We start from the raw sequence: 23,831 nt of genomic DNA, 5'->3' as shown, positions 1-23,831 counted from the left end.
GACCGTCAACTGATAAGACTCAACCATTTCATGTCAAACAGAGCAAACATATTATGAACAGCAGTTTAGTAATGCAGCCAATGCATGGCAAGGTATGTCTAGGCTCAGTGGTGTTAAATGTCTCCTCTGCACAGGTAAAACAGTCAATTACAGCAGCAAAGGGACATATTATACAAGTCCACAAACCAGCCAACAGTGTACACCCTCAGATTTAATTCTTTGTGACCTATTGTTATCTTGACGTTGAAATCAGTTTATAGTTGATACAATATGGTTGTGCGCGTAAGATGGATCGGGCTTGTTGGATCCAGTGATTTTTGTGACAGTTTCTGCTATAATTTCAAAGTATGTTGACAGAGAGGTGCGTACAAAACTTTTCAAATTAAATTCAGTGATTGTGGTACAATATCTAATGTTCCTGGGAGCAATATTTGCATGGAAACAGATAGTCACCAAAGTTTCACCTGGAATGTCACCAGGATATCATAGTGGACGGCCGGGAAAATCTAAATTCATCACATTATTGTTATTTCAAGCATGGAGAATCAGTGTCTTAATATTTCTCATCCTAGCACAGTCAGCTTATATACTAGGAATATTATTTGTGCAGACAGAACCACATTGGTTTGTTCATTTCTCATATTGTTGTCTTGGCGTAGCTGTTCTATTGGACAGCATCTTGGTTGTTCTTATCATCCTTGAATCACTTTGTGGCGTTCTTCAACGAATGAGAATCCTGAACTCAAGATGTCTTACATTGAATCCACACACAAGGACTGTTGCCGTGATTACCATTGTTACAGTGCTGTCCATTATGGGTTTCAAGACAGCAAATGATGGACCATGGTCCAAACATGTGGAAATCCCTGTGCGTAATCTTCCAGTGTCAATGGATGGATTTAGGATCAGCCAACTGTCAGATATACATCTTGGCGCCACTGTTGGCAAATCAAAACTTATGAAAGCAGTGGATATTGCAAGACTTTGGAAACCAGGTATTGACGTTCACTATTTCATTAAAACAAAAGTTATTTGCCACAATGAAAAAGACCAGGATGACTAACTTCATAGGCTGTGTTCAGCGTTGTAATATTTATGCACAATGTATTGTACACTTTCTACTGAAACCAAAGAACCATGCTGTTTATTTTAAATTTCGGACATTTCATGTTTGATGTTGTCGCTCTCATAACCAGTGTAGAACATGAAAGTAGATGACCATCAAATATTCGCTACAAATCAAAAACATATTATAACATGGTGACAAACTTTATGTAGCAATCTCAAACTTTCCTTTTTAATTTTTTTCATTTTCATGTTAGCAAACTATTATTTTAAAAGTACTTCACTTTTGTATGACTCCCTTTTTTGTCAACCTTTGAACCTCAAGCAAAGAATGGGAAAATCTCGCTTCTGTCTTGAAAGTTTTTCCCAATAAGCCTGGCTTTCTTGAGGTTTCATATACAATTAGTAAGAATGGCAGTTAGGACTCTGTGGCTTGTGACTTGCAAAGTCTTTTTTGTAGGAATTGTGAATGTCTTGGTCATTGATGTCCAAGGTGAAAATTGCAGTTCATCCTGTTCCTGACTCTCATTATCAAAGTGACCTTTCAAAGCACTTACAGTTTTCTGAGTATACTCTAGTATACAAACCCTGAAAAATCAGTAAGAAATCACAAATAAAATAATTTTTAGAACAAATGAGCATTTGAAACTCATTGAAATCAGTCAAGCTATGTTGTCTCACGGTTAACTTTTCCATTAAAATCTCTGTGATTGGCCCATTGGTGTTAAATTAGAATAAAGTTGTATTCAACTCTCTGTGATTGGCCCATTGGTGTTAAATTAGGATAAAGTTGTATTCAACTCTCTGTGATTGGCCCATTGGTGTTAAATTAGAATAAAGTTGTATTCAACTCTCTGTGATTGGCCCATTGGTGTTAAATTAGAATAAAGTTGTATTCAACTCTCTGTGATTGGCCCATTGGTGTTAAATTAGGATAAAGTTGTATTCAACTCTCTGTGATTGGCCCATTGGTGTTAAATTAGGATAAAGTTGTATTCAACTCTCTGTGATTGCCCATTGGTGTTAAATTAGAATAAAGTTGTATTCAACTCTCTGTGATTGGCCCATTGGTGTTAAATTAGGATAAAGTTGTATTCAACTCTCTGTGATTGGCCCATTGGTGTTGAATTAGGATAAAGTTGTATTCAACTCTCTGTGATTGGCCCATTGGTGATGGAAGTGGTTTCATTTAACTCTTAGCAACTTAAAAGCATGCAACACAGGTATAATGATTCAGTAGTATAAATGCACAGCAAGGTTTTGGTATAAAATTTAAATACTTGGTAGTCAATTTATAGTATATCATCTTTATACTTGAGTAAATAATTTTTCTCTGGTAAACAATCTCTTCCAAAGATCTGGTGGTGATCACTGGTGATCTGTTTGATTCAACCATTGACAATCTCAGAGGAGCAGTTGAACCACTGAAACACTTAGAAGCCAAATATCGTGTGTACTTTGTCACAGGTGAGAAAATGTTGATGACAATTCCATTAAAGCAAACGCTGAGATGAGAGATCTTATCTGACCAGTACCAGTGATGGACTGGAAACTGCTACTACATATAGTTCACATCATTTTCACTATACTTCTGTTTATGAATATAAGTTTGTCACAATATGAGTAGCAATGCTGGCATGACATTTTCTGCTGTAGATGGATATTCAGACAAACTTTGTCTTCATACATATCTTTATCACCCCTCACCTCCCAGCCTCCCACTTGTGATTGCATACTTTGGTACATAATTTCTATAGTTTAATTGAGAATATGAGTTTTATTTCCAAAAGTCTTGTCAAAACTTTTGGACAAATATTTATTTTAGCATAATAATAATAATAATAATAATAATAATATAATGTTTATTGCCCAACAACACACTTAAGAAGTGTGGTAAGGCAAAAATACCTTTACAGTTCAACGATACAAGGATTAACAAACACTGGTTGTAGCTGCTGCTGGGGGAGAAAGTAAGGTACTTGAAATATACTGAACAAGGGGTAATTTATCTGACTGACTAAAGATGTAAATGAACTTCTCTTTCTGGTCTAGATCAACGAAACAAGGACTGCACATAGTTATTGAGGAAAATAACATCTCTCTGTTAAGAGCTATATTTTGGACAGATCATTACATAATGGAATTCATCCTCTACTGAAGATTTACATAATGATAAAACTCCAATGTCATTATGAATTAGCCATATTCATAAGCCAATACATTCAAAATAATTGTCATACTCAAAATTTTCATACCTATACTTTTTTATCTTTTTGAACATTTGATCATCACCAAGGTAATCATGAGTACTACACAGGAAATGTTGATGGCTGGTTTGAACACTTGAAAACACTTGGAGTGGAGAGTCTACACAACCAACATGTGAAAATAATCAACAAAGAAAACCTGAAGACTGGTTTTATTTGGCAGGAATTGATGACATTCATGCTGATACAATCAGGTGAGACATAACTAGTATATGTAAATTAGTCAGAAAATACAAACCATAACCATATATACGTTGAGACGTAAGGCTTATATTTTGTGAATAACATACAATACTCAACAAAGAATGATTATGAATGTAACCTAGTACTTCACTGTTATTGTCTTTATTGTAGCTATACAGGACATGGTATGAATCTTGATGAAGCATTGACAAATATTGAAGAAAATCATGCAGTCATACTCTTAGCTCATCAACCCAAGGCTGCAAAGATCGCCATAGAGTCAAGACAAGACATCAGTCTGGTTTTGTCTGGTGAGTATAAACCACGTACTATTCTTTCATTCATTCAGAATAATGATGTCAAAATACAGACTTTATTCTTTCCACTGCCACAGAAAGATTAGACTTCAGGACCACGACCTCTTCAAAGGGACAATGTTAATAGAGCTAAAGCATCATGCATTTTCAATTTTTCCAAATTCTGTATAATATTTGGCTCATGCAATTATGTTTTACTTTGCTGTCTGTTTATAGTTTATAGTTGTCAAACTTTTCATCCATTTACAACAGAAGTTTCCCTTGTTCACTGTGCTACTCCATTTAAAATCTAATCAGAAGAGTCATTTTTCTGATGCTTGAAATTCCAAATTTCAATGTAGTGAAGTTGTTGTAGTGTCGTCCAATCTCATGAAAATCATATATAGAGACAGAATGTTGTGGTAACGCTGAATAGCAAAGGACAAAAAATATATATATGTTATTCACCTTAAGGTAGTATGCGTGTCGAAGGTGAAAGACTTCAACTTTTGCTCTAATTTTTCTAAGGGAATCTTTCAACCATTCGCTTTAAAAGTTAAAAATAAAAATCGGGTATCACCATGCAAATTTTGGTACTACGGAAATGATTTACCAAAGATTTACCGATATTTGGAATTCAAAATGGCCACCATCCCTGCATTAAATCTGTGAACAAAAATAAAATTTTCAAAAAAGTAAGATGGTGAAAGGGCTTCAAAATGAGCCCCCACAAGTGGTATATCAGAAAAGAATTGGAAAAGTTTGAGAATCCGAATATCTGTCCCCGAGGTGCATTCTTCATTTATTGTCAAAAAAGTCACTGTTGGTCACAGCCTTTTATTTTACCAAATATCTTCTTACCTCTTTTCTTTGTTTTGATTGAAGCTCCATAGCGACATACAAGCTTTGTCATGTATTAAAAGTAATGATGAAATATTTTGAAATGGATTTTACACAGCTTTTAATCACTTAAGTCTGGTTATCAGTCACTATCTCAGGGATTGTCCATTTTTCAATGTGGGGAATTAGGAGAATTTTGGGATGTCATCTTTTATGACCCGTTAAAAGTGTTGGGAAAACACTCAGTGTCTTTTGATATCTTTGTTTCTTCCATTTCTCCCCCTACCCATGCATGTGCAAATATGCATATGATTAAGGCAACACCTTTTAAGTATTAATACTTGTAACATATCTGATATTGTGGAGTTCTTTGATATGTGAAAAGGAGAAAATGGATCTTAAACATAACAAATGAATAAAATCATTGCTATGTGTTCACAAAAAGCATTTCATGTGCACCATCCCAAACAGATGACAATTTATTGCTTATAAAGAAATCAACACTAATTTAAATTTAAATTAATGTGAAGAAAAGGGGAAGCTGTTGCTGATACAGAAGTTCACAATGCTAAAGGCCCTGGAAGTAAAAAAACAAGCACTCCCTAAAAAATTGAATTTTTCAAGAAGAATTATATTCCATTCTCTGTCAGATTTTTCTTATTTTACTTCTTCCACAGGTCACGTCCATGCTGGTCAAGTTTTACCACTCATGATTACAGCTTACTTACTGTATCCCTATTTTGCTGGATTGTATCAAGTCAGCGAACACACTTACATCTATGTGTCATCTGGTACTTACTATTGGGGGTTTCCAATGAGACTAGCTAATCTACCAGAAGTTACTTATATCACGCTGACAAGATATTAGCACTGCCATTTCAATGTCAGCTTTACAAAACCTGTTTCATATTAACCCTTAAAATGTGCCATAAAATATTTTAAATATTGAATATAGTTAGCTCTCCGCCTGCTTTTGTACAAAATACAGGGGCAATGAATTGTTGGCTTTTTCATATCCAATAATATGAATTTACAAGGTGATAAAGACCCTATTAAAAGTGTGTCAAATTCAGTAAGATTTTATAACTATTTGATTTTAATATGCCTATTCACAGAAATCTTGACAAAGAGTGTTTTCGTTTCTTTTGTTGTTTAAGATGAATAAAATCAAAGATAAATTTGGTGCTGTAAACATCTGTTTGTTTTGTTGTTTTGATAATGACACCAAGGCGGTTACATGTCTGACTAGAATTACTATGATTTCCAAATGATCACTTGTGTCTTCTACAGTGATATGCTCTTCATATCCCAAACTTACAGAGTGAGTTTGACACTTCACATGGATTAGCACCAATAAACACAAAGTAAACCTGAAAATGTATCAAAAACATTAATTATCTGTAAATGTGCATTAAGATCACCAAAACAATTCCCAAACACCATATGTGCATTGTACAATCGACAGCTGGTTTTTACAGGGAAAGACTGTAATATAATTCCATGTGTATTACTCAGACTCAGGAAACACTAATTGTGGTAAGGAATGGTGACACAAACAAGGACTGTGTACCTAGCCACAATCAACTGTGGGTTTGTTATTTATAATATGGCCAAGTAAATAAAGTAAAGCTCTACGTTCTTTTGTCCCACAATTCTTTCTTGATGTGATAAGAAAACTACAACCATTACAACTGAGTACCCAAATTGTTACTTTTTACAACATTTATTTGTATGCATTGTGTGTTTCATATATTTGTTGCGCAGAATATCGAAACTTGTTTAGTGGGACTAAAACTGACTTACTACAGCACAGGGGACTAATACTTAGTACTATTGATTCTTGTTGTTGTTTATGTTAAAGCTAAGCTACTCTAATATCAAAACAGCAAATTTTTTCGCATCTTACAAGTTGAAGTATCTGAATGTGAACATCTGTAGGAACCAGCAAAGTGAAATTCAAAAGATCTACAGAAGCTGTTTCTGGAAAGATTTTATGACTACCAATTAAAAATGAAGACAAAAAATTATAGGAAATTGCAGATAGGTAGAGAAAACACATGATTTGCATATCTCAAATAATTAAGAAGTGTCAGGATCTGTTTTGGGAAGGCCTGTTACAGCCGATAACGTAGTAACGAACCAATAACGTAGTAAAATTTTACCGATAATGTAGTAATTTTTCCTAACCGATGACGTATCAACAAATTTACCAATAACGTATCAAATCAACTGATAATGTATTGGGTCAAGTGATTCATGGGAATAGATTCATAGGGATAAATCTATCCTCGATCAATCGATAGATCGACTGATTGATCGATCGATGCACTGATCTATCAATCGATCGATCTTTCTGTCGATTGAATGATTGGACGAATTGATCGATTGCTCGACTAAGAGAACGATTGATAGATCTATATATATGTATAGGCCTATATTTCGATGGATAGATAGATCGATCGACGGATAGATAAATAGAAAGATAATGGATCAAATCAACCCATAATGTAGCCAAGTGAACAACAACGTATCAAATCAACCGATGAAGTATTAAATCAACCAATTATATATCAAATCAACCAATAACCTAGCCAAGTCAAAGAGTAAAGATTCTAATCAACTGATAATGCATCAAGTCAACAAATAAATTATCAATCGACCGATAAAGCTGAACATAAATAAGTGTTGTATCCTTCGTTTAAAAAAAATCAATCAGTTACACCTTCAGAGTTACATATACTTGGAGTATACTGTTTTCATGATATTATCCAGACATCACGAATCGAATTCCATCAATTTGGGAAATGCGAACTGATTAATAAATATTCCTGCAGGATGAATTAAAGATACAACACACATGTGAGTGTCTTTATCGCCACACTTTCTAAGTCGGGAGGACTTGGAAAAAAGTTTACAACATGACCGATTATAAAATTTCGTTGCTTACAACGTCAGTATATCAAAATGACAATAAGTTTTTACAATGTAACTCTCATTCTGGGACTAAATTACAGGTAAATCTGGACTCAGTTCAATTGAATTCCTTATAATCAAAATTCATTAATTTTGCAAGTTACTCCTGTAAGCAAGCCAAGTCAGCAGATTTTGTACACAACATATTGCTTTTATTTCCTTTTTATCCTTTCTGTCGTGATTCACGTCAAGTCACATCTTATTTGAAGTAGGATGACGATTGAGAAGTCGTTTCTCATCCTCGCGCGCGTCAATTCGGACCCGCCGCGCGTCAACCTTTTTTTCTGCTCATGAGGAAATAAAATGAAAACAAACAAAAAAAACCAAAATACGCGACGATAGTGCATAACACAGCACTGTACAAAACAGAATTGTAAACAAAATAAGTGACACAAACAATCCATTCAGAACTGTACACATATGTCGCTGCTATATTAAGCTGTCAAAACTCTGCATTGCTGCACTAAAAGCCAAAACCACAGAACTGTTGCTATACAAAAATACTAAAGCAGCACTGCTGTGCATTTATCTCTGCGTACATTCCTATGTCGTTTTCATGTTTTGCGCGTTCTTAATTGTTGGTTGAAAAATAAAAAAAATTTAGAAAAAAAATAACCTGCGTCATTTTGCAATATGTCTAGGATGAGAAACAAACTTTTTATTTTTCTTGGCCTTACCAGAGTTCACTCATAATTTTATATTAGGTTCCTGCATATTAATCACTTAAAAGCTTACCCTTTTCAAATACACCCGGTGGATATTTTCAATAACATGAAAAATCGTCAATTATACGAATTAATATTAATATTAATATTAATATTAAATTAATATTCTTATACGCAGTCGGTGACGTATCCGATATGTGTGCGAAATTTGCGATGTTGGCTGTCGGTGATTGCGGTATTGCAATTGGTCTGCTAGAGCAAAAAAACAGTCCCGAAGGAAAAAAGGGTCTTCCGTTTTGTAGCTGGTCCGATTACTTTGTTAAAAAATGTTTTGTGATAATCACATTTATATGCGAAGCAAAGTATTCCCATGACTTGCCTGTATAACTTCTGTTGCAGCACGAACGACTAACTTGATCTAAATGTTGCTACACTACTGGAATGGGTTTGGAAAGTTGTTTCTAATCTTGCTATTACAACCATACTTTCTGTCTGAATTGTAGCCGATACATATAATACATGTAATAGTTTTCTTTGTCGGTAGGGTTTTCTGTGTAAACCAACAGCCGCCAATTGCCCTGTCTTTGTTTCATCAGTACTTATGCTATCTCTTTGAATTTTACCCAACTACAACAAAACTGTATAGCTACTATAGCAAGAATAGAAACAACTTCCCAAACCTATTCCAGCAGTGTAACAACATTAAAATCAACTAAGTCGTCCGTACTACTGTGAAAACAGTCGAAACACCATTGATTTGCTGCGAAAATTTGTAACAATTTACGCTTAACGGAAAAAATAAATACAAGAAAAGAAAATTGAGTACGAGACAATGTGATAACAAATCGATCTACAGATCTATCTTTCTATCTATTGACCAATTTATCGAATCGATCGATCGATCTCTCGATTAACTGATCTATCTTTCTATCGAAATGATAGATCCTCCGTTCTATCGATCGATTTGCCCATCAATTTATCTATCGATCGATTGATCGATCGACCGACCGACCGACCATCTATCAACCATCGAAAAATAGATCCATCGATCTATCGATCGAGTGTTCGATCTGTCGCATTGATCGACCTATCTATCTATCTATCTATCTATCTATCTATCTATCTATCTATCTATCTATCTATCCATCTATCTATCTATCTATCTATCTATCTATCTATCTATCTAGCTATCTATCTATCCATCTACCTACCTATCTAATATCTATCTATCTATAAATCGATCACAACTCATAAAACAGTCCACAATGCAGGATTGGTGTATATTCCAAATCTACATATATGAAAGACCCCTAAAATCAATTAGTTAAAAAGGGGGGGTTAGAAATTTCCCAAAACTATATAACCGCCGCTCCGTTTGGCTCCATTTTTCGGAATCGGAACCTTGGAACCAGTCTATGTATCGGTACCAAATATCAACGCAGTCTGTTCAGCAGTTTTTGACTTTTTGTCGTTCACGGAAAATGGCATCGTCGTACACCACGCCCTCTTCGGCGAGTCTCATCACCCTTGATTTTTGCGTAGGTCAGCGGAGCGGAAATTATTGCTCTGGCCTGCGAGAATGGGAAAATGGACGACATCTAACACCGGTTGAAACTACCCCTATATCACAACTTCCAGTAGTGATAATAACATTAAAAATCGTCAATTGTACGAATAAATCATTAACATTCTTTGGTTAACCACTTATACGCAGTCGGTGACGTATCCGATATGTGTGCGAAATTTGCGATGTTGGCTGTCGGTGATTGCGGTATTGCAATTGGTCTGCTAGAGCAAAAAAACAGTCCCGAAGGAAAAAAGGGTCTTCCGTTTTGTAGCTGGTCCGATTACTTTGTTAAAAAATGTTTTGTGATAATCACATTTATATGCGAAGCAAAGTATTCCCATGACTTGCCTGTATAACTTCTGTTGCAGCACGAACGACTAACTTGATCTAAATGTTGCTACACTACTGGAATGGGTTTGGAAAGTTGTTTCTAATCTTGCTATTACAACCATACTTCCTGTCTGAATTGTAGCCGATACATACATGTAATAGTTTTCTTTCTCGGTAGGGTTTTCTGTGTAAACCAACAGCCGCCCATTGCCCTGCCTTTGTTTCATCAGTACTTATGCTATTTCTTTGAATTTTACCCAACTACAATAAAACTGTATAGCTACTATAGCAAGAATAGAAGCAACTTCCCAAACCTATTCCAGCAGTGTAACAACATTTAGATTAACTAAGTCGTTCGTACTACTGTGAAAACAGTCGAAACACCATTGATTTGCTGCGGAAATTTGTAACAATTTACGCTTAACGGAAAAAATAAATACAAGAAAAGAAAATTGAGTACGAGACAATGTGATAACAAATCGATCTACAGATCTATCTATCTATCTATTAACCAATTTATCGAATCGATCGATCGATCTATCGATTAACTGATCTATCTTTCTATCGAAATGATAGCTCCTCCGTTCTATCGATCGATTTGCCCATCAATTTATCTATCGATCAATTGATCGATCGATCGACCGACCGACCATCTATCAACCATCGAAAAATAGATCCATCGATCGAGTGCTCGATCGAGTGCTCGATCTGTCGCATTGATCGACCTATCTATCTATCTATCTATCTATCTATCTATCTATCTATCTATCTACCTATCTATCTAATATCTATCTATCTATCTATAAATCGATCGATCTATCGCTCCCCATGAATAGCTTAATCAGATATTATCAGTTAATTGCTACGTTATTGGTTGTTTTGATGCTGTATCGGTTGACTTTTCTACGTTATTGGTTCATTGATACTTTATCGGTAAATTTATTGATACGTTATCGGTTAGGAAAAATTACTACATTATCGGTAAATTTTTACTACGTTATCGGGTTTGATACGTTATCGGTTAGTTACTACGTTATCGATTGTAATAAGGCCTGCATGACGCGCACACGCACTCACTGAACACCAGTTCTGGTCAATTCCAAATTTAGCGACACTTTACCATGGTAATGCCATTTATGCCAATCCGCGTTAGTGGTAAGCCTGCCATAATCAGAAAATTTGACAGCACTGGGTTGATTTAAATACTGAAAATAAATCAAAAATAGTCACAGCTAGTGGCAGTAAGAACAGTGTTTTACAAAGACCGTGTTGGAATGATTTTATTTTAGCCTTGACTCTCCTTGACGAACTTACCACAGTTTGTTTTAGGACAAATGCAGCCAGGATGCGTGCATTTATTTATTTACTTATTTAATTATTTATTTATTTATTTATTCATTTATTTATAAATCAGGATTTGTAAACTACATCCCATATAACATAGAAAAAAGATCAAGTAGACACCTGTCTAGCAGAACAACAGACAATTAGAACTATAAAAAAGAGAGCAAAGAAGGTTAAAAAAAGGCAAGTAAAAGGTACAAAGCGCAACTAGAGGAAAAGCTTCTGTGTCAAAAAGACCAGTGAGATACAACTACCGGTATAACAGATACATGGTGTTTCTTAAAGACTCATGAAACTTTGAGAATACCAATACGTCGGAGCTCACTATTTTCGTCAAGATGCTATTGTTACTATTATGAAGTCTGACGGAGAATTTATACAACAGGTTCAGTCTGAGAGTGTCGAAAGATGGAACATTGTTTGATACAAGCATCCCATTTGCACTGCAATCCCGTGGTAGACTCAGGAGAATACGAAAGGCATTATTAAAAGCCACTCTTATATTGTGCATATTCTTTACACTATATTGCCACCATAACTGAGAACAATACATATTTGTGCAATAACAGCAAAACAACGAAACCTTCACCTGATTATTGCAAAGTGCAAAATTGCGAATCAGCGAATTTGCCTGGCCATAGAATTTACGCACTTGTCTCGTAATATAAGCGTCGTCTGTCAATTTTTCTGAGAACACATAGATATTTGTGTTGGGATACAACATTTAAGATCTTACCCCTAGATAAATTGGTGGGACCTTATCTATACAAAGAGCAAATTTACGTGGAATGAAAATACATGCATTCTGATTTTTTTGGGGAAAACAATATCATGTTCGATATCGTATGTTTCACAGAGAGACACTAAATTACGAACGCAGCCCACAGATCGATGGGCACACTAAAGCAGTGTCATCTGCATACATGAGATGATTAACAATAAGACCGCCAATGTTACAACCTTTTTTAAAGTTTTCAAACGAACACTCAAATAATCCATATAAATATTAAATAAAAATATGGAGATAAAATGCTACCCTGTCGGACGCCATTGTTCACCGTAAAAAGTGAGGAAAAGGATTTTCCCCATTTTACACAAAACGACTGTGTTCGATACCAAAACATTAATATTCGAATTACATACCAGGGCAAATTTCTCCCTATAAGTTTTTTAAACAAGGACCAGTGGTTAACGCGATCAAAAGCTTTGGTGGCGTCTAGAAAGCATACATAGACTGGACTGTTTCAATGGGTGTTGTATGAAATTATTTCTTTCATGGCATATAGGCTATACAGAAGTCAGTAGAATGACCATGTTTGAAACCAAATTGAAAATCTGTTGTGTACAGGTAATCTTTACAACGCTCTAAAATAATAAACTCTAAAATCTTTGATGTTTCTGTAGCAATCGCAATAGGCCTATAATTGTCTTTACTAGACACATCTCGAGTGTTGTCTTTAACACGGTCCGAAGGACCATGGGCTTCTGTGGCACAATGAAGCGAATTTAGCAGTACGCCCTCACCGACCAAATTTGCTTTATGCAATCGTTTTATCCCATGAACTCTGACCTCCCGTCAAGAAGGAAGATCCCGGAACGCGACGTCAACCAAGCGCAGACGCCTTTCCTAAAGAAACCCAAAATAAAGTTAGCATAATAACCTCTTCTTTAGTCAGTACGTAAACACGATCCATGCATTTGCCCACGAACGTCACGGTCGGGGTCGATCGACTACACCCGAGCCTTGAAATGACGTAATTTAAACCACAATTGAACGCACACTGCCGCACGCGACGGGCGCGGGCACGCGACGGGCCAGCAGACGATAATTTCTGGTCACCAGGGCCAAGACGCGTTTGTACACTGTACAAGCTCGAGGCCGCACTCAGAAATACACCTGCGGTGACCCTCGTAGACTGCTTGGTTATTATCAGATTTAACTGAAGGTGAATGTTTGCTTACCTTGATAGATTCGTATCCTTGGAAGGGATTTATCCCCGGGATTTATCATTCTCTGGATTTCACTTTGGGGACGTAATGCAAAGTCTCAATTCGGGCGAACTATTTCGAGAGGGGCTTAAATTCTCCCGATGTGAAAACTACACACAAGCTTATGCGTATAGGCCTAAACCTCATTAAAGGGTATCTAGATGAAAACATAGAACACCCCTGGAAGCTCTTTCTAGACCATCGCCTAAAATCTGTGGGTGGAAAGTATCTATTCAAGTGTAACTTTGATATTAACTCACTCAGCCTGCCCCTACCGAGATTCTACCAAGAAATGCTTGAATCCTGGTCGGCCTTCAATGTCGCGGTCAATGACTCTGAGATTGACATTACTTGTCAGACAATCTGGAACAACAGAAATGTTCTTATTGGAGGGAATTCTGTCTATAATCCAAAGCTAAGACAGAAAGGGTTTGAATTAATATTTGATTTGCTTACCGAGGAGGGGTATCTATCATGGGAAAAGTTAGCCAACAAAAACCTCCAAGAGAACGAAGTTCTCCTTCTTTATGGAGCAATCACATGTCTCAGAGTTAAGTGGCCAAAACCATTGCTGGTTGAGCCGGTGTTTAAAGATGAATACGAATAGGCCTATGTGTTTTTTAATTGTCACTTTCAACACTCCCACAAACTTACCAGGGAGAGCATCAGAGACGCAATTTACAGTAAAGATGAATTAAGTCCAATTAATGAACGCTATTACGAAAGAGAATATGAATTTTACAGGACTATGGTTTCCCACATATAGCCTACCATTTAAGGTAGCCATAGACACAAAAACACGTGAAACTGCTTCATCATATTCTGTACACAAACTACGATCTTTCAAGAAGGTGCATGGACCAATCACCATTCTATTCATTCTGCCAAAACAGCAACGAGACACTAGATCATCTTTTCTACACCTGTAAATTCACTGAGTTGAACGAGTTTCACGCATTTTACGAGGAATCTCTCAGTTTGTTCACGAGACACACACAACTTAAATGAAGTGCTCTTTGGTGTTGACGGTTGCTCTGGCATTTATAATCATGCTACTGTTAGCCAAAAGACACATGTGCCATGAAAATGAAACAGAGTAGGCCTAAACCACACTTTGCAGCTTTTATGTTGCAAGTGAAATTCAACTACCATCTAGAGTACGAAATAGCTCTGGAAAAAGACAAATTAAAGAGAAACTGCAGTAAATGGATTTCAATAGCGTTGATCGCGATTTCGGGTTTGTTACTAAATATAGCTGCACGCGCGCGACTTTCGGACAAATATACTGAAATTCGGACAAATTTTGTCGTTGTATGCGCGGCTGTTGTTGCAGCTTGTAGTCTCAGTCATCAATTCTTATGAATAAGTGTGACGCTAAATAGCCATTCTAACACTCGTAGGTTTTATTTTCATCGTTTATGCGGAAAATGCGGACAAATGTTTATTTATGCATATTAATGAGAGAGAACAGTGACGTCATTTGCGATCAGCGCTATTTTACACACAATTGTAGATAGCTAACCACTGTACTACTTCATTCTAACTTGAGTTACTGTTACTAAAAAAGGTCTCAATTCGGGCGAACTATCAAAACGGATTTCCTTTAAGTTTAGGCGTTGTGCAAAATCAATCATTCTTTTAAAAGTGTCTGTTTTCCGTAACGGGTTTTTCTTCTGTGCTCAATTTATAATAATAATATACTTTATTGCTTTTACAGGCCTCCGGCCCAAATTGCAAATCAAATACAATAATACAACTTTATAAACAGAGGAGAAGTACAGAAAATTGGTCAAACACATTCTTCCCTTAGTTTAAATGCTTTATAAACAAAAATTGACAAACTGATAATAACAGTGTCTCTGGAGCTTGACATTAGTGAATAAAATTTTTGCTGAGTTGGATGTTCAAAAGACCACTTAGGTAAATATTTCTTTCTCAAATTATGATATAGCGGACATATTAAGGTGAAGTGATATCATCTTCAATCTCCCCAGACTCGCATATTTTACAAATTCGTTCTTCAAGTTCTAATCCAAGTGACCGACCCTCTTCGACTGCTAGACGGTGGCTAGAGCTTCTTAGACATGCTAGAGCTCTTTTAAATCTAGTATCCATATTGACGGTCAAATAACCTTCAGTGATAAATAATATTTTGAAATTACGATATTGGCGTAGTGTTTCTTTGGTACACACTTCTGAGAACCAATTTTGCTTAAAAACATCAGTTACTCTAGTCATAAACTGGCAAAGAAATGCATCAAAATCCCCGGGACCCTGCCACATCCAAACCTCACCAAACCCGTGCTCTTGCAATAGATTTCTAATATATGTCGCCCACGTCACTTTATTATTAGTGTCAAGAGACACGGCTAGTTGATAGGCGTGTTTTGCTACTCTGTTCTGTGGCATTTTTAAAAGCTTATACCAATACAAAATAACTTTTTTATATGTATGTACAAAAATTGGAAGTCTGCCGCAATCACCAATTACACATGCATCAGCTGTAGAAGATTTTACCCCAAGGAAATATTTACAATATTTAAGTTGAACACGTTCAGCGACATGTTGTATGCTATACCCCCACACTTCTGATCCGTACGTCAAAATTGGCAGGATCATGGCATCAAATAATCGAAAATATTCCTTGTAAGGTAAACACCTGTGGTTTTCATCATACGAAATACCACTCCCATGGCCTTTCTAGCTTGATCTGCAAGCATAGCAACGGCTTTGCCCCACACGTTCCTACTCGACATTAACAAACCCAAATATTTATAATAACTAACAGTTTGCATCCTTTCCCCTTTAAATAACCACTTCTCATTTCTTTTCAAAATTCCGCCCTCCTAAAAACCACAATTTGGGATTTTTTCATATTTACTGAAAGCTTCCACTTTTCACAAAATGTTTCTAATATTCTAAGTAAACGTTGCAAACCAATTTGAGTGTCACTAAAAATTGTTACGTCATCGGCATAAAGCAATAGAAATAAGTCATAAAGCTCCTGGGTTATTTGAATCCCACAATTACCTGAGCTTGTTAACATACTTTCCAACTCATTAATAAAAAGTGAAAACAAAAAGGGACTCAGCATGCATCCCTGTCGGACGCCAACTGAACACTGAAAGAAATCTGTGATACCATGCTGAGCTTTGACACAGGATTTTAAATCTGCATACATAGCTTTTAAAATATTCAAGATTTTTCCTCCGATACCCTCCAAACATAGCCTATAAATTAAAAGGTTGTGGTTAACAGAGTCAAATGCCTTACTAAAATCAATGAAGGCACAGTAGAAACGACCCTTCGGTTTACACAGGTATTTTTGTACCATCAAGTGCAATATGAAAATGTTATCTATTGTGCTGAAACCTTTTCTGAATCCAGCTTGACATTCTGTAATAGAGCCAACCAGGTCAGCCCATTTAACTAATCGCTGGTTCAAAATGGAGGTAAAAATTTTCCCAACTGCACTGAGTAAAGTAATTCCCCTAAAGTTATTTGGATCATGACAACTGCCTTTTTATATATCGGGACTATAAGTCCCTTACTCCATTCCTTAGGGAAAATGCCAGCATCAAAAATCGCATTAAACATAAAACTTAACACAGGAAGAAGACTGACTGAAGCACTCCTGTAAAAATCATTAGAAATGCCATCGGGACCTGGTGATTTGCCAACCTTAAGTTTGTTCAAAGCAAAAATAATTTCATTGTCTGTAATTTTACCGTTAAGTATTTCCCCTGCATCCCCACTCTGAACATCCAGGGAAATATTAGCATTTTCTAAAAATTCTTCCACAGAAATATCAAAATTTGTCTTCTGTAAAGTTGGATTGTGCAATGATTCAAAGTGATTCACCCATTCTGTAGCAGTGATATTTGAGGCATGTGGTTTACTTCCCTTGAAACGTTTAAGGAATTTCCAAATATTATTATTACTCTCTCCCAGATTTCCATAGTTGTTGTAAATTGTCTTACTGTATTGTTTTTATTGGCTCTGCAGATAGATCTGAAATTTAACTTTGAATCTTTGTAATTTATCAAGCTTTCCTTATCATTATATTTTCTAAATTTACGAAGTGTCTGATACATAAGCCTCTTTGCTGTCTCCATTCATGATTAAACCAATGAGGCTGTGTCTCTCTTTGAGAATTTTATCTTTCATATTAATCTTTTTGTAATCTCCTGCAGCCCAATTGAACAAAATATAAATTTGTGCTACTAGGTCATCAACACACTCCCACTCTGTTTCTAAAATACTATTGACACGAGTTACCCCCTCTCTTGACCTTAAATTTGTATTAAAACTATTTGAGTTTTCTTCATCCCATTTGAAAAAAGAGAAATCATGGAGAATTGAATTTGAAGGTTCGACCTTACGAGGACATTTCTATTTATAGAAATTTTAACGTTGCATGATAAGGGAAAATGGTCTGAATCAGTCCTTTCTTCAACTTTAAACTCAGAAATACTTTGGAAAAGCTCAGTTGAAACGATTATGTAGTCAACGACACTGTTCCCCCTGTTAGCAATACATGTAAACTCCCCCTTTTTATCCTCTCCCCATCGCCCATTTAAAAAGTGTATGGAGTGGTCCTGGCACATTTCCAGCAGCCGTTTACCAAAAGAGTTCATAACAAGGTCCTTTGAATTGCGCTCCATGTCAAAATCGTCAATTTCATAATTATCCATTTCAAGTGGAATATAATTAACTGAATCATTCATTATGTAATCATAAGCTTTAGCTGTCCTCGCATTGAAATCTCCCATCAACAGCCAATTACAGTTTGGATATTTAACTTTCAGATTTGAAAACTGCTGATCTAATAGCTCAATACCATTTTTTTCTATGTCATAACACTTCGATCCCTCAGGGGGAATGTATACACAACCCAAAATTACACTTTTTGACAACTCGAACTTATTTCCATCAAGCATAAGGAAAACTGAATCAGACAAGTTTGATTCAAGTCTAGTAACCCACTTATCACACCAATTTTTAACAAAAACAGAAACTCCTCCCCCACATCTACCCTTTCGGGATTGTTTAACTCTACATGAGTGATATACATTATACCCTTCTAGTGTAACATGTGGTAGAATGTCCTTATGGAGCCAAGTTTCAATGATACAAATAATATCAAAATTTAACAAATAATCACGGATTGACTTTACAGAAAATTTTGCATACAGACCATGAATATTCCAAGATACGAAGCTTATGTTCTCAAGGCTAGTTACATTTTTGGGACCTTGGCCATCTCCCTATCTCGGAGAGCCTTGACACACAACACAATTTGTATTTTCATTGTATGTGTACACTCGTTTAACACCATCCTCATATGCAACTAACTTTTTGTAATTAACAAAGGCTCGAAAGCCTTTGCTTGTTAATTCTTTCCGCTTATTGAAAAGTTTCTTTCGAATAAAGTTCGTCTCAGCCGAAAAGTGTTCGTCTACAAAAATAGAAGTTCCACGTAATGATTTCCCTTCCGCCAGTATCCTGTCCTTGTCTTTATATCTACTACACATAGCGACTATTGGCCTGTTGTTTCCAGTTCCCGACGTAATTCTGTGAACTCTTTCGAACTCAATGTTTTCTTTGATATTCATTTTCTCTGATAATAATGTTTTCACCTTCTGTTCAGTTACTTCCTTCGTCTCGTGCTCGTCTTCTTCTACTCCCCGAAAAACTAGGTTATTTCGCTTAGAGCGATCTTCCATTTCTGACTTAGCTGTACGTAGATTTCTCATCTCTGTCTCAACTTTACCAATGATATCTCCCTCTAGACTATCTATCTTTTTAAGTCTCTCTTTATTACCTTCAGCGGTTTTCCTCACGTCTTCAATTGCATCTTCCATGTTACTTAACCATGCTTCCACTTTCTCCATTTTCTTGTTTAATGATTTGGTGTCTTTCTTGAGCTCTTTGACGTTATTTTGTATGTCCTTGAGCATATCCATGACAGATTCTTCAGTACTTGCTGCTGCAGTCGCCGAACGCAATTCTCCCGTACGGGTCAAAGTTGCCTGTCTCGTCTCTGGACCGGGATTCTGTTCTACATCTCCTGATAAAAGCAGCAATTTTCGGACGCAAATTATCTTCACTGGTGTTGGCATAGTGGTCAGTAAACTTTGAGGGAATTCAGTAGAAAAAGTATACGTGTCCAAAAAAGTTTCTTTGTGGGATGTCGCCCATGGCGTGTTCAAGTTGTCCTCTGTTGCGCTCACGAGTTCAAACCGTTCTGCTTGACGTGGCAAAGACATTCCTATTCTACCAGATTCGATGAGCCAATCATGGAACAGATTGTTGCAGTGAAGAATACAATTGGTACCGAGTATTATGTAAGAACCTACAATTATGCAACAAGCTATCCGGTATGCCAACTCGTTGGTTGTAGACCATTGTGAAAATGGCGTGTACGTCGGAACCGTTATTCCTCTCCAACTTTTTGGGATGGTAAATGTCCCAATGGAGGCTCTCCATGTCAAAATTCCTATACCCATACTTTGACACTTGCCTGTACTACGCGTTGCCGAAGAATTATAGCAAGAAGGTCTTCTTGTAGACTCAAAATGACAAATTTATCGGAGCTGTTGAATGTGCGTGTCTACTGTACTCTGCCTCACTTTGGTCTCCCCTCTTCTGTGCTCAAATAACTAATCGACTGCCTCGTCTCTGCCAGTGCGTGTCTATGCGTGTGGTGAGCGTGAAACATGAACTCACATATTTTGCTTGAACACAGACAGTAGCCTAGCTGTAGGTCCATAGCTTTTGTGTTTTCAGACGGGATTCCTGCCTTCTACGGGCCACAGGCCCACGGAACGTTTCGTAGATCGTCGTCGGATGGGAAGTGACTGACACTGTGAGGCCGAAGCACAGGCGTGATGTTTTCTGGGTAGTTTCTATAAGTGTAGTTTATTCTACGTTTCGACGTTCTCTTCCGTAGCCTAATCTTATACAGTACCGAGGTTCGGCCTTCGGCCTCACAGTGTCAGTCACTTCCCATCCGACGACGATCTACGAAACGTTCCGTGGGCCTGTGCTATGGGCTGGTTTTGTAGCGGGGTTTAAAATCGTAAAAGTCAAAATCAGCCCGTAAAAGGCAGGAATCCCGTCTGAAAACACCAAAGCTATGGACCCACAGCTAACAGTAGCCTACCCTGTCTTCTGTCTATGATTGTGAGCCTACACGACTTTAACGTCTCTTGAAATGAAAAGGCAAAATACTGGTAAAGTCGCGTACACAAACTGCAAGTCCATGCATGAAACTCAAAGACGGGTTTATACCATGATTTAAGACTATGTTCACAAAAATGTTGGGGGCTGGAGAAATCGCGATTGAAATCTTGTTTTTTCAGATCTTCCCCTCAATATCCTCAAAAAGTTTCTAGTCTCCCGTCTATATGGTCAAACTTTTTCAAGATCACCCTAAAAATTATCATATCTACAATCTATTAGGAATGCACGAAGAGAAAAAACAAACATGTATTGCATAGTTCTGCTCGCAGATGTTCGACACTACAGCACGTCGCAGAGCCGCCATATTTGACTCATTTTAAATGCATCAGTGGACAGTTTTCAGGGTGTCGGTCATAAAGATAACCAGAATTTGTGATGAACTGGCCAACAGAACCTCAAAGGAAATTTAAACTAGTCTTGAATTCATAGGAAATTAATTATGAAGTACGACCCAATGTGTCTCCTCCTTGGAAAAACTACCTTAGTATCTATCCGATAGTTTCCACACGTCTTCATGTATCAGCTGGTGAAGAGAGGGGTTTAGGGGAGAACCATTTGATTTCTGGGGGGGGGATATGGAGGATTTTGAGAAAAAAAAATTTGTCACCAGGTGAGAGAGAAGAAAAAAAAATTGATCCTGTCATGGCCTGAGGAAAAAAAAATTGTCATAACAGACAGAAGAGAAAAAAAAATTGTCACAATGCACCAGAAATAAGCAAAATTTGGAAACCTTATTCTCATGTATTCTTTGCCGGCGCGCCGCCATAGGCGGCGCAAATGTTTTACCACAAGCCATTCTTATGTTTCTTTTCCCAGCACTTATGATATAAGCATGCACTACATGGGTCTACTTTACACCTCAGTACACTCAATGTTTTCCTTCCATTTTCTGACCCAAGAAATCATATTTCAGGATTTCTGTTGCCATATCTCAATGGCATAGGCACTATCTAAAGGGGACTATTTGACTTCTGTAAATTGTGAAAATTTAAAACACAAGACAGGAGTCAATAAACTAGTGTTAAAACCAATATTATTTTCTCAATATGAATTTGTTAGAAAGATGTACCTTGACAATGAAAAATTGAGGAACAACAAATATGATGAAATACATGTGTGAGCCTTGTTTTTCTGACCACAAACACTGGATCGCAAACATACCATATTCAGGCTTTTCATTAGAAGCTGGCAGCTGGAGAAATGACACAAGAAGGTCACAGATTTTCCGTTCCTGTATATTCATTTGTCTTCAGTCTCTGGCAAACAGAACTGTTTTTCACAATATATTTTCATGGTTTGGTTGTTGAATATTGTGACTCAAACACTGATCATGCTAAAAATGTAATAAAAATATCAGTGTTAAGTGTCATTTTCAAACAGGTTTACGGAGTGCAAAATAAACTGAAACACTTCCCAGACTGCGCCATTAACAAAGTCAATTTCTCAAAATTTTCGATGCGAGAGGTAGGACACCCCCTCTCGTGCTCTCTCCCCTTGGGGTATTCTAATAGTTTCACTTAGTAAACAAATTAAAAAAACTCTCAGATTGCACCAGACTGCACCATTGCACACATCAATATCTTAAAAAATTCCATGTAAGATAGGGGAAAGCCCCTGTGACACTTCCCCCTAAGCCTCTCTCATGTTCTCCCCCTGTACTTTCAAATTCTGCCCCGTCAGATATCCTAGTGAAAACCCTGTCATAATATCCATCCAAATTAAACAATATACTATATGGTTAGATACTGCGTGATCTTTTATATTTTATTTTATTGTGACTTTGAATTTCATTTGATGTGTTCACCTTTTTTGAACCATCATGTGATAACTGATGATAGTCTAGCAGGGTACATCAAGATTTGAAAGGTCTTTACTGTTGCTGTAATTACATGTATTGGTGTTTAACTTTTCTAAGTGGGGAATGGTCAAAATTTCAGAGTTAGAGAGGGAGGTTACTCAAATTCATCATGGTTGGTGAAGGGGGGAGGGTCACTCGAAATTTCGGAGTTTCAGGCCGTCAATAATGACGGCTCCCTTATATACAACACATTACAAACTTGATGACCAATAAAAAAAAATTTGCACTGCTACTCCATTTGGAAAAAAAAAAAATGATGCAGGTCTGACAGTAGAAAAAAAAATTGCTGTCACTCTGACAGGAAAAAAAATTTGCTCCCATACCCTCTTCCTCCATACCCCCCCAGAAATCAAATGGTTCTCCCCTTAGAAGACGTAATTCGCGCATGTGTGGCGGCTGCGTAGGGGTCAAACTGATGTTTCAGTTTTCGCTTTAGTTGTGCATTTTCTCTGATTTAGCTGCAATCGTTTAATTTTCAGTAAAATTAATTTTATAATGTTACGACCACTCCTTTATACTGTTGTCTCTTTGAGCCTGAGAATAACGTAAATTATTGTTCATTACACATTAAATTAAGTCACATTTATTACAAGATTTATTACAAGGGGAAAACGAAAAGACATTTTTCATTCACATTGATGCAGCTGAAAGTGAAACTGTTTCTCTCTGTGTTAGGTTTCCAAATAAAATATGTTTTTTCATAATTAAAATGATAACTAACTTGATGGGTTTTGTCAAAGCGGTCTTTTACAGTCCCAAAAGCAAAAGAAAGAGTCCTTTTAGCAACTGTGCTCACCAAATTTGGTAGACTTGGTTCAAGTCAGTGAATGTTTAAAAATTGAGATAATATGCAAGTTTTTCTTGTGTCTTCTTTTTATTACAAACCTTTTTGAAATTGGGCAACGCAGGTTTGGTTTTCCTAGCGGCCCGAACGCGTAAATAAGTTACCTTTGAGTTAGCGCATGCAGTAGTTAGTTCCCTGAGTTGGAATCATCACGTGGTGCAAATTTCTAATTTCTACTTTTGATTGGCTGTTAACACATTGTACAACTAGAGGTTTCGTCTGTAAAGTCGCTATTCGTACTCGGGAAAACCAACTACAATTTAGTATTTCACCAAATTTGTAATTCCCATTTGCATTATTAATAATGATTACAAGTAAGGTTGGCCGCAAAAGATACCGCGCTGAACGTTTGATTCTTGAATTTG

The 23,831-nt window shown here is 36.7% G+C and overlaps 1 protein-coding gene across 1 annotated transcript; it reads left to right on the top strand.

Annotated features, from left to right (window-relative positions):
- Positions 1–312: 312 nt before the first annotated feature.
- On the top strand, positions 313–5,662 carry LOC139117481 (transmembrane protein with metallophosphoesterase domain-like). Its single transcript, XM_070680613.1, is given in 6 exon segments — positions 313–995; positions 2,422–2,532; positions 3,362–3,454; positions 3,457–3,526; positions 3,687–3,826; positions 5,329–5,662. Coding segments are annotated over 6 exon segments (1,188 nt in total). The 5' UTR covers positions 313–412; the 3' UTR covers positions 5,520–5,662.
- Positions 5,663–23,831: the final 18,169 nt, after the last annotated feature.

Source organism: Ptychodera flava, chromosome 18, assembly GCF_041260155.1.
Source record: "Ptychodera flava strain L36383 chromosome 18, AS_Pfla_20210202, whole genome shotgun sequence".
NCBI lineage: Eukaryota > Metazoa > Hemichordata > Enteropneusta > Ptychoderidae > Ptychodera > Ptychodera flava.
Note: the sequence above shows the minus strand (reverse complement) of the source record. Positions and strands in the feature narration are given on the sequence as shown.